General features: G+C 43.9%; 1 protein-coding gene across 4 annotated transcripts in view; it reads right to left on the minus strand.

Annotated features, from left to right (window-relative positions):
• The window catches only part of RFT1 (RFT1 homolog), a 43,793-nt gene that overhangs the window by 15,030 nt on the left and 15,915 nt on the right, over positions 1 to 12,848 (minus strand). For all 4 annotated transcript variants that reach the window (XR_005021953.1, XM_036870120.1, XM_036870121.1 and 1 more), the window contains 4 exons: positions 9,908 to 9,986; positions 5,270 to 5,320; positions 4,424 to 4,554; positions 3,116 to 3,260 (listed from right to left, as the gene is read on the minus strand). Coding sequence is in view for 3 of the 4 variants with exons in the window: in XM_036870120.1 (XP_036726015.1) it covers positions 3,116 to 3,260; positions 4,424 to 4,554; positions 5,270 to 5,320; positions 9,908 to 9,986 (406 nt within the window). In the remaining variant the exon portion in view is untranslated. The remainder of the gene's footprint in view (positions 1 to 3,115; positions 3,261 to 4,423; positions 4,555 to 5,269; positions 5,321 to 9,907; positions 9,987 to 12,848) is intronic.

Consider the following 12,848-nt stretch of genomic DNA (forward strand, 5'->3'; position numbering starts at 1 on the left):
GTATTGCTTGAATTATATATCCCCTTCAAAAGTAATCTGAAGTAATTTGAAGTCTAATAGATTTATCTGGATCTATTAGAGTATGATCTATTTGGAAACAGGGTCTTTATAAAGATAACCAAGTTAAAATGAGGTCATTAGGGTGGGCCCTAATCCATTATGACTGGTGTCCTTATGAAAAAGGGAAATTTGGACACAGAGACAGACACTCACAGAGGGAAGACAATGTGAAGACACACAGGGAGAAGACAGCCACGTGATAGGAGTTAACGCATTTCCAAGCCAAGGATTGCCGGCCAACACCATTAGCTAGAAGAGGCAAGGAAGGATGCTTACTCTGGAGATGTCAGAGAGAGCACAGCCCTGTTGATACCTGGATTTCAGACTTCTTCCCTCCAGAACTGTGAGACAATCAATTTCTGTTGAACAGTTTGTGATACATTGTTATCGCAGCCCTAGGAAACTAATATTAGGGGATTGAGAAGAAAAAAAGATTTTAAAAAATAAAAGAGAAGACACTGCTTTGGGAAAGCAAGTGTTCTCCTTACTTGCTGCAAATAATAAATCCTTCCTTCTCCAGACAAAAAAAAGTAAAAGAAAGGGCAAGAGAGAAGCACCTAAGAGATAAATGTGAGAAATCTCAGGGAAGTTCACTGAATGTATTTTTCTTTAGGATGGAAAAGCTAGGTATGAGAAAGACTTCTGAGAAAAGTCTCAGAGCACTTCCAAAGCCCCTAATTATATACAGGGCTAGGGCCAAGTAATGCAAAGCAAAACCACAGTGCCCCACGAAAGCCTGCCTGTGGTGCGTCCAAGTCCTACATTTGGAGACAGCAGCACAGAGGCCTCTGAGAGGCCACTTCAGGTCATAGGTGAGTCCACTTCACAGGTGAGGAAAAAGACCAACACGCAACTGGGGCAACGGAGGACAGCAGCATTGCAAGGTCCACTTTCAAAACTAAGTGGTTGGGCTGAGGCATGGAAAGTTCCCATTCTTTTCTGATTCAGTAAGACTTTCTGGAGAAAGTCAAGTTTTGTGAGGTAGTTTTAAGGGAACAAAAAAGACTATGGTGGGGGGCGGAGAGCAGCAGTGTTAATGTTTTCTGGCACAGGAAAGGCATTCGGATATGCAGCACTAGTCCGAAGAGTCAGGAGTAGGGCAAGGAGAAGATGGGTGGAGTGTAGACAAAGGAAGGAAAGCCGACAGGCACCCTGGGGAGACAAAATGACCCTCCCAGAGGCACAGAGAACTGGAAGTTTGGTCAAAATGAGAAGCAGTTGCAATGAGGAGACAAATGCTGGAAGACCTTGCCAGGACAGGGATGCTGATGGAGGCCTGAGCCAGGCAAGAGACGACAAGGGTCCTAAAGATCCTGCAGCGGCTACACCAAACCACACATCCTTTTCAGAGACTGAGAAACCAGACCACTCTCAAGACTCTTCTCTCTCTGAAGATGAGACAGAGAGGATACCTTTTTGAGTCTAAAATTATTAACGACTCTGGGGCTTCCCTGGTGGCGCAGTGGTTGAGAATCCGCCTGCCAATGCAGGGGACACGGGTTCGAGCCCTGGTCCGGGAAGATCCCATGTGCCACAGAGCAACTTAAGCCCGTGTGCCACAACTATTGAGCCTGCGCTCCAGAGACCGTGAGCCACAACTACTGAGCCCTCAAGCCACAACTACTGAAGCCCGCATGCCTAGAGCCCGTGCTCCGCAACAAGAGAAGCCACCGCAGTGAGAAGCCCGCGCACTGCAACAAAGAGTAGCCCCCACTCGCCGCAGCTAGAGAAAGCCTGCGTGCAGCAACAAAGACCCAATGCAGCCAAAAATAAGAAATAATAATACATAAATTAAAAATAAAAAATAAATAAAATTATTAATGACTCTGACATAAACCATCAGAGATAGAATTTATTACCTTAGAAATCAACTAACACTGACCCTTTTAAATTCTCAAGACTGGTACCAGCATCTCACTTGAGTAAAAGGACCACACAATGACAATGGTTTGTTGATATATCTTCTATGATTAACGAATCCAGCAAGTGAACATTACATGGATGGGACAGCCCTTTCCTCGTGGCATTGTCCTGTGGTTGCATTACAAAGGCTGCTCCTTGGTGACCACCTTTCCAAAGGGGCAGAGCTGCTGTGAAATAGCCTGTCTCGCTCTCTGCACACTGACTTGCTAATGGCTTCCTAATGCGGGCCTCCCTGCAGTTGCCTGACCCAGGCAGCAGCAAACCATGTCATTGGTTTCATGGCAGGTGTTTCTCCAAACTTAACCTTTGCTGTCAAGCAGAAACTTGGCCCTTCTTCCCCTAACACTAAAAGTTTGGGCCCATTATAGTGGAGACTAAAACATGCCAGTGACCTTGTAAAATGGCACTGGAGAAGGCCCTTTACATTTGAGATAGGGCAGCAGACAGAAGTCTTCAGGGTCCTTGTCTAGTGACCTGAGGAATTAAAAACATCTTTGCTAAACCCAAGATGAAACACTCCAAATGGATTGCCACCCCACGACCCAGCGCATTTTGAAACTGGTGAAGTTCCCAGGGCCCAGCGATGCTGTGAGACGCCCAGTGGCCTGGGCACCAAGTGTTTCAAAGTCAGACACATTCAATACTTTTCTCCTTCAAAACCCAAGAGTCACTGGATTAAATATACCACTTTATTTGCCGAGATCAATTTCATTCTCTGCAAATGGCTCTGGGTTATCCTTCGGAGGCTTTTAAGCATCAGGCCGTGAGATTTATGTGGCATTTACTGTCTTCAGATGTGTTTAGTACCAAGCGGAGACTCATCAGAGCCTGCTCTCTGCCTTCCTCGCTTACCCCAGAGGGAGCACAGGGAAGCAATCGGCAAAACACACTTTAGGGCTGAGAGGAAAGCCAAGGATTCATAACAACTGCTCCAAGTGAGGTTGCGGGACTGATCGACCTGGTGCCAAAGCTCCAACTGCACCCTGAGCTGGTTTCACCTCAGGTGCCCCAGCTACCGGCAATTTTCCCTACACTGACACACATGTCAGTCGTGTGTTTGAATTTTGTAAGACTCTTCTAAATATTTCGGTTTGGAAATTAGAACAGATCTGGAAAAACCTCTTGTGCATACCTGATCCTGAGCTAAGCATGGCCCCTCCATAGATGTCCAAAGCCAGTTGAGAATAGGCAAAGCCGAAAACAGAGATGGTCAGGCCAGTGAGCAGGGCCAGCTTTAGCAGGGACTCCAAAACCGCAGCGGCCACAGCAACATCCTCCTTGGGCCGGGGGAGAGGGAAGGAAGTGGGATGAATCATGAGCTAAAGAAAAACTTCACATCTGACTTTCTCCCTTTGCTGTTTTACAGATCACTCTTTCAACTGCTGAGGGCCATCACTGCTTTTCTGTAGCCTGGGTTTGTTTCTATGTCAATTAGAATGGAGGGAAAAAGACAAAGTGTACCTCCTTAGGCAGTGCAGGGGAGGGTTAGTTTTTAACTCATTTAGGATAAACTATCTCAAATGTTGCCTAGGAAACACTCACTTCCCCCTCTGACATTTATTCTTAAATGGATGAGTTTTTACATTGCTAGCTAGCTTTGTCAGCGTGCTTCTCCTGACAAACAACTCCAAACCCTGATGTTCCTGGAATCTACACTTAGGAAAACATTCCTAAATCAGTCTGAGAACCAGATTAGCTCATTTTGAAATACTGTGCATAAACTGCATTTTGCAAAATGTCTTCTAAGAGATGTAAGAGGCCGACTTAGCTTGCTTCTAATTCTAAGACAGACATTTTCAATGGTTCTAGGAAAAGGGAAGTTTCTACAACCAAATACTCCAGGATTAAAATCTCTTCTGTTTTTACTGGCCGGAGTATATTGATTCTCAGAGTCAGAATGGAGCTCTGGGCATGTCACAGTCCTTAAGAAGCTAAACAACTTCTTAAGTTGTTTAAGCGAGCGAGACCTTAAACCCGCATGTTGGTGAGCGAGACCAAATGCCCACATGCTTTCCTCCCTGCACCCTCAGTTAGCCTTGACCCGGTCTCTGCATCCTTTGGCTCATCTTTTGTACTTGAGAATCTGAGGATGGGGGAGGCAACCTCATTCTTACACCTAAGACTAGACCATGGAAGGAGGTCTGCCTTCGCTGCACTGGGGACAGCCGCAGAGAGTTCTGAGAGGGCTGGGACAAGAATAAGGTCACAAAGAAGGACAAAGGGTGAAAAAGAAGGGCTGGTCAGGGGGGAAAGGAGAGGCTGTGAAACAAGAAGTGAGCTCAGGGTCCTGCCATCATTCAGAATGTGATAGAAGAATGAAAACGAGAAGAAAATTTCAGATCTAACAGAGGGGAACAGATAGTTCCACGTTTCTGTCTGTTTATCCTGCGCATAGACAGAGATTTCACTTGGGAGATGGTGACGTGAGAACCAAGACTACCTCCTTCTGAAGTGTGGCATCCTTTTCTCTCTCCAGCACCTTAGCAAAGAATATATAAAAACTCTCTTCTATTGGCTGGAAAATTAATCTTGCCACAAGGGAGCCAAGATTATTCACTATATCATACACGCCTACAAAACAAAAAGGAAGAAATAACAATCGTATTGGCTTTTCTATTTGAATTTTTATAGCACCATTAAAATTTTTTCTAATTTAATTTTTTAAATTAAAGTTTTTGAGATAATTATAGATTCACATGGAGTTGTGAGAAAGAAAAGAGAGATCCACGTACCCTTTACCCAGTTCCCCAAACTGTAAATTCTTGCAAAACTATAGCACAATATCACAACTGACATGGATACAGTCAAGATACAGAACATTTCCATCACCAGCATTTTTTTATAAAAGTCATTAATGCCAAGTTGATTTTTTTTCTTTTTATTTCCACTACTTTGGGATTATATTCAAAAATAAGTGTGAAAAAAATATTAAGACCTATCTAGCCACACAAACATGGAGCAAATCTTTGTGACTGCAATGAGCTCCCTTTTCCCTTAGCACCCTTTGGCCCCCAAAATGAGCACCAGAGCTCTGCAGAAAGCAGGGTAAGGGCAGAGAATCTCAAAAGAGAACTTGCCACCCACGTCACATGAGAGGGGATAGTCAAATATATATTTATAAAGACCTACAATTTTTAATCTTCAGGATTCATTTCTTATAATCTTTTTTAAAAAATAATCTTCAGGTTCATTTTTTCATTAAATGTATCAAACTGCAGAGAAAAATATGAGAAAGTGTCTACTAATAGTTCATCTTTAATTAAAACAATACAGAATTTCATCTTACCCTGATCCCCAAAATTTAACACGTTCAAAAATGTCATCACATATCGCTCGCCTGTAAATGGAAAAGCAAACTAATTAGCATTTCAAATGTACAGTATTTTCTTCTTTCCTTTTCTTTTATCGTCTATCATCTCTTCCAGTTGGTAAATACTCTCAAAGAAGAAAAATTAAGTAATCAGTTGAAGACATGTTCCTTGTCCTAATGTTGATTTCAAATAATCTCAAGATAATAACAATTTGGAAAGTGCAGGGGGCTTTACTGACAACAAATTTCCAAACCAGTTAAATTAAAAACAAAACAGGGGTTACCCTGGTGGCGCAGTGGTTGAGAGTCTGCCTGCCAATGCAGGGGACACGGGTTCGAGCCCTGGTCTGGGAAGATCCCACATGCCGCGGAGCGACTAGGCCCGTGAGCCACAACTACTGAGCCTGCGCGTCTGGAGCCTGTGCTCCGCAACAGGAGAGGCCGCGATAGTGAGAGGCCCGCGCACCGCGATGAAGAGTGGCCCCCACTTGCCGCAACTGGAGAAAGCCCTTGCACAGAAACGAGGACCCAACACAGCCATAAATAAATAAATAAATAAAAACAAAAAAACAAAAATCAATAAAACCAGTCTGATAAGTTTTTTAAAAAGTATGAGGAGTTACTAAAATGTTAATGATGAAAATGATTATCTCAAGTTTTCAGGGAGGTCAGATAATCTGAGCATAAATTCTGTGAAATGAAAGGTCCATGATTAAGTGCACAGACTCATCAAAAGTTTCCTCTCTGGGTGGATAAAGCTCCGTGGGGGCTGGCAGTTCCCTGGAGCCCAAGTTCACAATTCAAGACAAGTCTAATGCTTTCAAGGTGAAGACACCAGCCCAGAGCCCTATTCCCCACCCCCAACTTCCATGAATGTTCTTATTATCTGTAAGTGGAAAGCACTGACCACTATGGAGGTGGGGCACTGAAGAGTGTCCATAGCTCTGAAGGGCCAACTCTCACCTCCTAGCAACTTGCTCAAAGAGGAAAGCAATATTAAGAGACGAGAAGCAATGTGATCTTAAGTCCCTCTTCAAGCCCTTCCCTGCCTACAATCTCCCAGCCACTGCATTTGTGGCAGGGACCTCTGCAAGTCTTCCCAGGCACGGGCCCTCAGGGACTGCACTAGTTCCCATCTATATCTCTGCTCTGCTCTGATCCATCCTCACCACTAACAGTTCCAGCTTTTGCAAATACAGATCTTAAGTCAATCCCTGCTTTCACAACTTTGAATGGCTCTGTAGTGTTTGCAAAAAGTCCAAGCGCCTTGATTCTGCATTTGAGGTCTTTTATTTTTTTATTATTACTATTTTTTATAAATTTATTTATTTTATTTATTTATTTTTGGCTGCGTTTGGTCTTCGTTGCTGCGCGCGGGCTTTCTCTAGTTGCGGCGAGTGGGGGCTATTCTGTTGCAGTGCGTGGGCTTCTCACTGCGATGGCTTCTCTTATTGCGGAGCATGGGCTCTAGGCGTGCGGGCTTCAGTAGTTGTGACGCACAGGCTCAGCAGTTGTGGCTCGTGGGTTCTAGAGCGCAGGCTCAGTAGTTGTGGCACACGGGCTTAGTTGCTCTGTGGTATGTGGGATCTTCCCGGACCAGGGCTTGAACCCATGTCCCCTGCATTGGCAGGCAGATTCTTAACCACTGCGCCACCAGGGAAGCCCTTGAGGCCTTTTATAAACTTACCCCAAGCTATCTTTTTGGCCTCCCTTCACCAACCTCACCCCCACCTCCCACCATCACACTGTTATCCTCTGCTACACCCTACATGGAGGTTTTAGCCCCTCCAGCTGCTCTGAGTCAGGCTGGGCCGGTGTTCCCAGCCTCAGCTGTTGGTATTCTCACCACCTGCAATGACTTTTCTTCAGGGACTTCCTTGGGTTCTGGCACAAAAGGCCTCTCCCTTCCACGTTCTGTGAGCTCCCTGAGGGCAGGAACCATGTCTCAGTCATCTCCGTGCCCCTGGCTGCCTAGCAGAGCTCCAGGAAATTAAACAGCACTCAAGAGATGTCTGGCAAATGAGCTGGCATTTCCAAGTACAGCCCCTCACAGCCCTGTATCAGAGTTAACCACACAAATGCCTGTGTCTCTGGGGAGAGAATGAGCTCCTTGAGGCCACGGCCTGTTCCTCATTCATCTGTGTATTCTCAGCACCTGACACACAGTGTTTAGGAAATGTGGGGGGCAGAAAGTAACAGCATTTATATACACACACATACATAAACATATACTATATACACACATACACACACATACACACACACACATATACTATATACACTCACACATACACACACACATATACTATATACACTCACACATACACTCACACATACATACACATATACTATATACTCACACATACACATATACTATATACACACACATACACACACATATACTATATACACTCACACATACACATATACTATATACACTCACACATACACACACATACATACATATATACTATATACACTCACACATACACACATACACTATATACACTCACAGGTACACACACACATAGACATATACTATATACACACACATACACACACATACACATTACTATATACACTCACACATACACATATACTATATACACTCACACATACACACACATACATACACATATACTATATACACTCACACATACACACATACACATATACTATATACACACACATACACACACACATACACATATACTATATACACTCACACATACACACACATACACTATATACACACACACACACATACACATATACTATATACACTCACACATACACTCACACATACATACACATATACTATATACACTCACATACACACACACATACACATATACTATATACACTCACACACACACACACACATACACACACATATACTATATACACTCACACATACACACACACACATTTTTGCTATAACAATAAATGATTTCAAATTTTTTAGAGCTGTAGTTTTTAGAGAAGAAGAATCTGGGTGTCCTTGTCAAGCCCCTTCCTTACTTCACAGCCACAGAGAGGGAGGCCCCGGAAAGTCCCTAAGGGCCCTCTGCCAGCCAGGTCAGGACGGCCCAACCATGGAGCAGACCCAGCTTGGGAGGCTTGAGTGTGTGGCTGATACCTGCCACTGCAAACACGTCTAGCCACTGCAGTCCAGACAACCAACTTAGGGCCACTGCTTGCAACCAACTTAGGACCATTCCTCAACTCATTCAAACTGTCCTTTAAACTTCAGGAGGAAAAAAAAGTGCATTTAAGTAACACCCCTTCCCAAAACTCCCTCCATTGTTTTGCCTGTTCTAACAATAATGGGAACTAACACAATATACAATTTCACTACAGTACCTTTCTTTATCAAAAAATACTTGCTGAATACCTATCATGTGCCAGGCCTGGCAGGGTGCCACGGAGACAGTGGTGAACAGCACACTCGCTGCTCTCAAGAAACTTAGCATTAAGGCACCTTCACTCAGCTCTCTGAAGGCTTCTGACCTTTACTTCCTCCAGAAGTCCTATGAACAGTTTCACTTCTGTAATGGCAGCGTTATGGGCTCAGGCTAGAAACATCCATTCGCAAAGTTCAGGGAGCCCTCAGGCGCCTCCTGGTCCTATACTTTAACTCACATATGCGGAAAGTGAGGCTTAGGGGGAGTTACTTCCCTTTGGAAGCATAATGAATAAAATAAAGAAGGTGGAAAAGGAAAAACAACAAGATAATAATAATGATGTTTGTATTAGAATACTAGAATTATAGGAAACTTTTCTATTTTCCAAAATTCTTGTAATGGGGTTATATTATTTTCATAATTAAAAGATAATTTTTGAAAAGATTTAGAAACACGTTCAGTAATAGATATATAGATGTACAGACACACGAAATTTATAGAGAGAAACCACTACCTTCAGCAGCTTATAGCCACCTCCAATCTCATTCTTTGAACTAAAGCTGGGTATAAATAAACCAATACATATATATAGAAAAATTACATATACTTTCAGCTCCTGGCTTGCCCTCTGCTTCAGAGCTCTGTCACTGTTAAACTAGAAAGTCCCGAGAAGTTGGAAGGCCGACCAAACTATCCCACAGGTGAATTTTATTGTTAAAGAAAATAAAATGAGAAAAACCTGGTTCTTAAAAAGTGCAGAAAAAGAAGTGTATAAAAAGTTAGGAAAATGAGATTACAGATAGTTTTCTGTATTTTCCAAACTTTCTGTAATTGATATAATATTTTTATAATACATTTGTTTAAACGCTGTTAACATGGGTTCTGGAGTTAGACTTAGATTCAAATTAAATTGCTCCTCATTCCTGCAGAAGTTATGTAACCTCACTGACCCTCAGTTTCCTCATCCATAATAAATGGGGACAATATCTTTCTTACAAGGCTGTGGGGAGATTTAAATTAGACAACTGAAGTATCAAATTAAATAAATGTTAGTTTTCCTCTCCTTGTTTAAAAAACTCCCATTTCTGAGGGTCCTCTGCCCTGGGGGCTCTAGGCAGCAGGTGGTCTGCATCTAGGCAATCAGCAGTTCTATGGAATCCCCTGGCTGATACTTCGGCTTCCTGACTGCTCAGAGAGACCTTTTACTTACCTTCTGTCAAAATCTGTTTCAAGAAAGACTGTTTGAAGAAACTCCAAGTCAATTTAGCCTCTTCCCAATTTACAAAAGCCTAGAAGAAAAAACAAAACAAAACAAAAACTCCAGGTATTCCAAGTCTAAGAATACAATAATACTACATGAGAGGCAAACTCAGTTTGGTCTCTAAATCCCAATTTGGATAGTCCCCACTAATTTTTCGTTTACTGCTAAGCACACAGAAGACATCCAACAAATACTGGCAAAAAACTTACATTCCTAAATGTGAAGACAAAGTCTCTGGGTGGAAGAGCCTCCCTGTAGGGCCTGCCCAAGATTCATTCACTGAGACCCCTGAAGAATTGTGCTGTCCCCTTGCTGCTGCCCAGAGAGTAAGCTGACCACATGGAACACACACAGCTCACAGTCAGTTCTTTCCTTAAAAGACATCTGAAGCATGCCAAGCTGCAGGGCAAAGTCTGCTCAATGTACATCTTAGTGCTCTATTTAGCCAGCCAGGGTCCCTTTACAGAAAGCATATGAGCTTGGCTTGTATATTTCAAAAGAAAGTAAGGCCTTCCAGGTCAGTTAAACCACATAGAATTGGAACGACAGAGAAAAGGAAAACAAAAACAAAAAACAAACTTCTGATATGGCTCCTCTAAAACTCTCAGGGGGAGCACCAAACCGCCCATTTCCTAGGGACAAGGAGGGTAAGAAGGAAGAAAATGCTTAGGAAGGGCAGAGGTCAACCTGTAAGAGACAGGTAGCCTCAAAGCCAGAGAGCTGACCACAAAATGCAGGAGAGGGGCAAGCTAGCTGGACATGACTTCTTTTTTTCTACTTCCTCCCAGTTCCTTCTAGGGGCCCCTCCTCAAACATGAAGGCATCCTGGGATTCCAGAATATTCAGTTTAGGTGTTAGGTTCTTATTCTCAGGGTACCTGCATTTTGGAAAGTTCTTATTAACTCAGTTGATGACTTTTGAAAGGTGGGATTTCAGGGGGCTATTTAGGAGGAAAGGGGTGAATCACAAGGCCAAGCCCACCTCACCTCTCTAAAAGGCCGACTTTAGCTATGGAAGCTGGCCCAAAGGCAGGCGTAGAACCTGTCCCAGTCACATGGGCCCCTGCTCTTGGCCCAAAGCCCATCTGTGTAGAAATATAATGTATGCCATATATATGATTTTAAATTTTCTAGCAGCCTACAGTGAACAGTAAAAAGAAACAGGTGAAATTCATTTTAATATATTTGATTTGACCCCAAATACAATCATTGCAACATGAAAATACTAGAAGCATTTCATATTTTTTATATTAATTCTTTGAAATCCAGTGTGTATTGAGTACATTTACAGCTCATCTCAATTCCAAATGCTCTGTAGCCACATTGCCCTGTCCACATTACCATTTAGGACAGGGCAAGTCCAGAGTACCCTTTGAAAGCAAGGGTCATTTCCAGTCCTCAAATCTCCTCACCCTTTGGTTTCAGAACCTTTCTTCTGGATTTGGAGGACAGTTCTGAATCCTGCCAAACCACACTGACTTCAGTGCATCATTGGACCTGGAGCTGAATGCCAGGGGTAGCTCTAGTCCAGGAGGAAATTTTCCTCAGTGAGAAGGAAATTGGGCATTTCCTTTCCCCAGAACAAAGAGCGCCAGACCTCCCTATACCACTAGGGGGCACTGTGGACCATGTCATCCTCGTACACTGATTCTGCCCATAGTTGGCTTCAGGGGAGCCTGGGTACAGCACCTTCTCTCTCTCAGTCTGCCCCCTCCATGCCAGGTGGTCCTCTGGAGGGGGCGAGGGGTGTGATCTGCAAAGCAGTAACTGTGCTCTTTCCAAAGGAAATGAACAGTTACAGCGGGCCCACAAGGCTTTTGTGAAGCCTACTTGCTGTTAGGCTATGAATTGATTTGGGAAGGTGGCTGAGCTCTTTAAAAAAAAATAAATAAAAAGTTCTTTAGGAGAGTGAAATCATGACAGTGCATCTGATCTTCAAGCTTATACTTGAGCATTCCTTTCTCCTAATGCCTTCAATTTAAATGGACCCATGGTTTGGAAGGAATGGCCACACTGCTTACTAACTCCAAAATGCTCATTAAGGACACAGAGGCAGGAAGTCTGATCAGAGATTGGGTTTCTTCTCAGAGGCACCTGCTAAGTGGTAGAAAAAGAAGCACTCTTCGGGCTTTTATCATTCTGTTCTGAATGGATTTGTCACTTGGGAAGGTCAAAAGAGGCCTCTTCCCCAAGAGCTAGGTTGGTATTGCTGAGCTGCTGAGCTGGTCTACAGGCTGTGAATTTCTCCAGAATCCCGTGACCAACAAGCCATTCCACTGCCTCCCGGTACTGATGGAGAAACTGAGGTACGGATGGGGAAAGGTGATGGGCAGTACCTCCAGAGAAAGTCTGGAATCAGAACTCAGGGGCTCATTGTGCTTTAACCTGAGTCACTCTTCCACTTCCCAAACTCTTCTGACTCAGAATGGTCCAACCAGCTGCATCTTTACCACACTGACAAGAGTCACCAGGGCCACGGTCCTGTCCCCTGCCCTCCATCACCTCCACACCCCACACAGCACTCTTTCCTCTCCCTCTCGCTCCAGGGCTGTCGACTGCCCTGGCTTCGTCCATGCTCCCGCTTCCACCCACCCTCCACTGTCCTCATCACTTGAAAAGTGATAGATGATTGCCACTGCCTCCTCCTGATCTTCTTCCAACCTTTTCTCTCCTCATGGTAGGGCTCAGGCTTTGGAGTCAAGCTCAGAGACTGGGGCTCAAACTACAGCTCCTTACTTTTTGTTGTTGTTGTTTATTTTGGCTGCGCTGGGTCTTAGTCGCAGCACAAGGGATCTTCGTTGTGGCATGACGGCTTCTGAGTTGCGGCATGCATGCGAGATCTAGTTCCCCAACCAGGGATTGAACCCAGGTCCCCTGCATTGGGAGCATGG

This window comes from Balaenoptera musculus, chromosome 11 (genome assembly GCF_009873245.2).
Source record: "Balaenoptera musculus isolate JJ_BM4_2016_0621 chromosome 11, mBalMus1.pri.v3, whole genome shotgun sequence".
Lineage (NCBI taxonomy): Eukaryota > Metazoa > Chordata > Mammalia > Artiodactyla > Balaenopteridae > Balaenoptera > Balaenoptera musculus.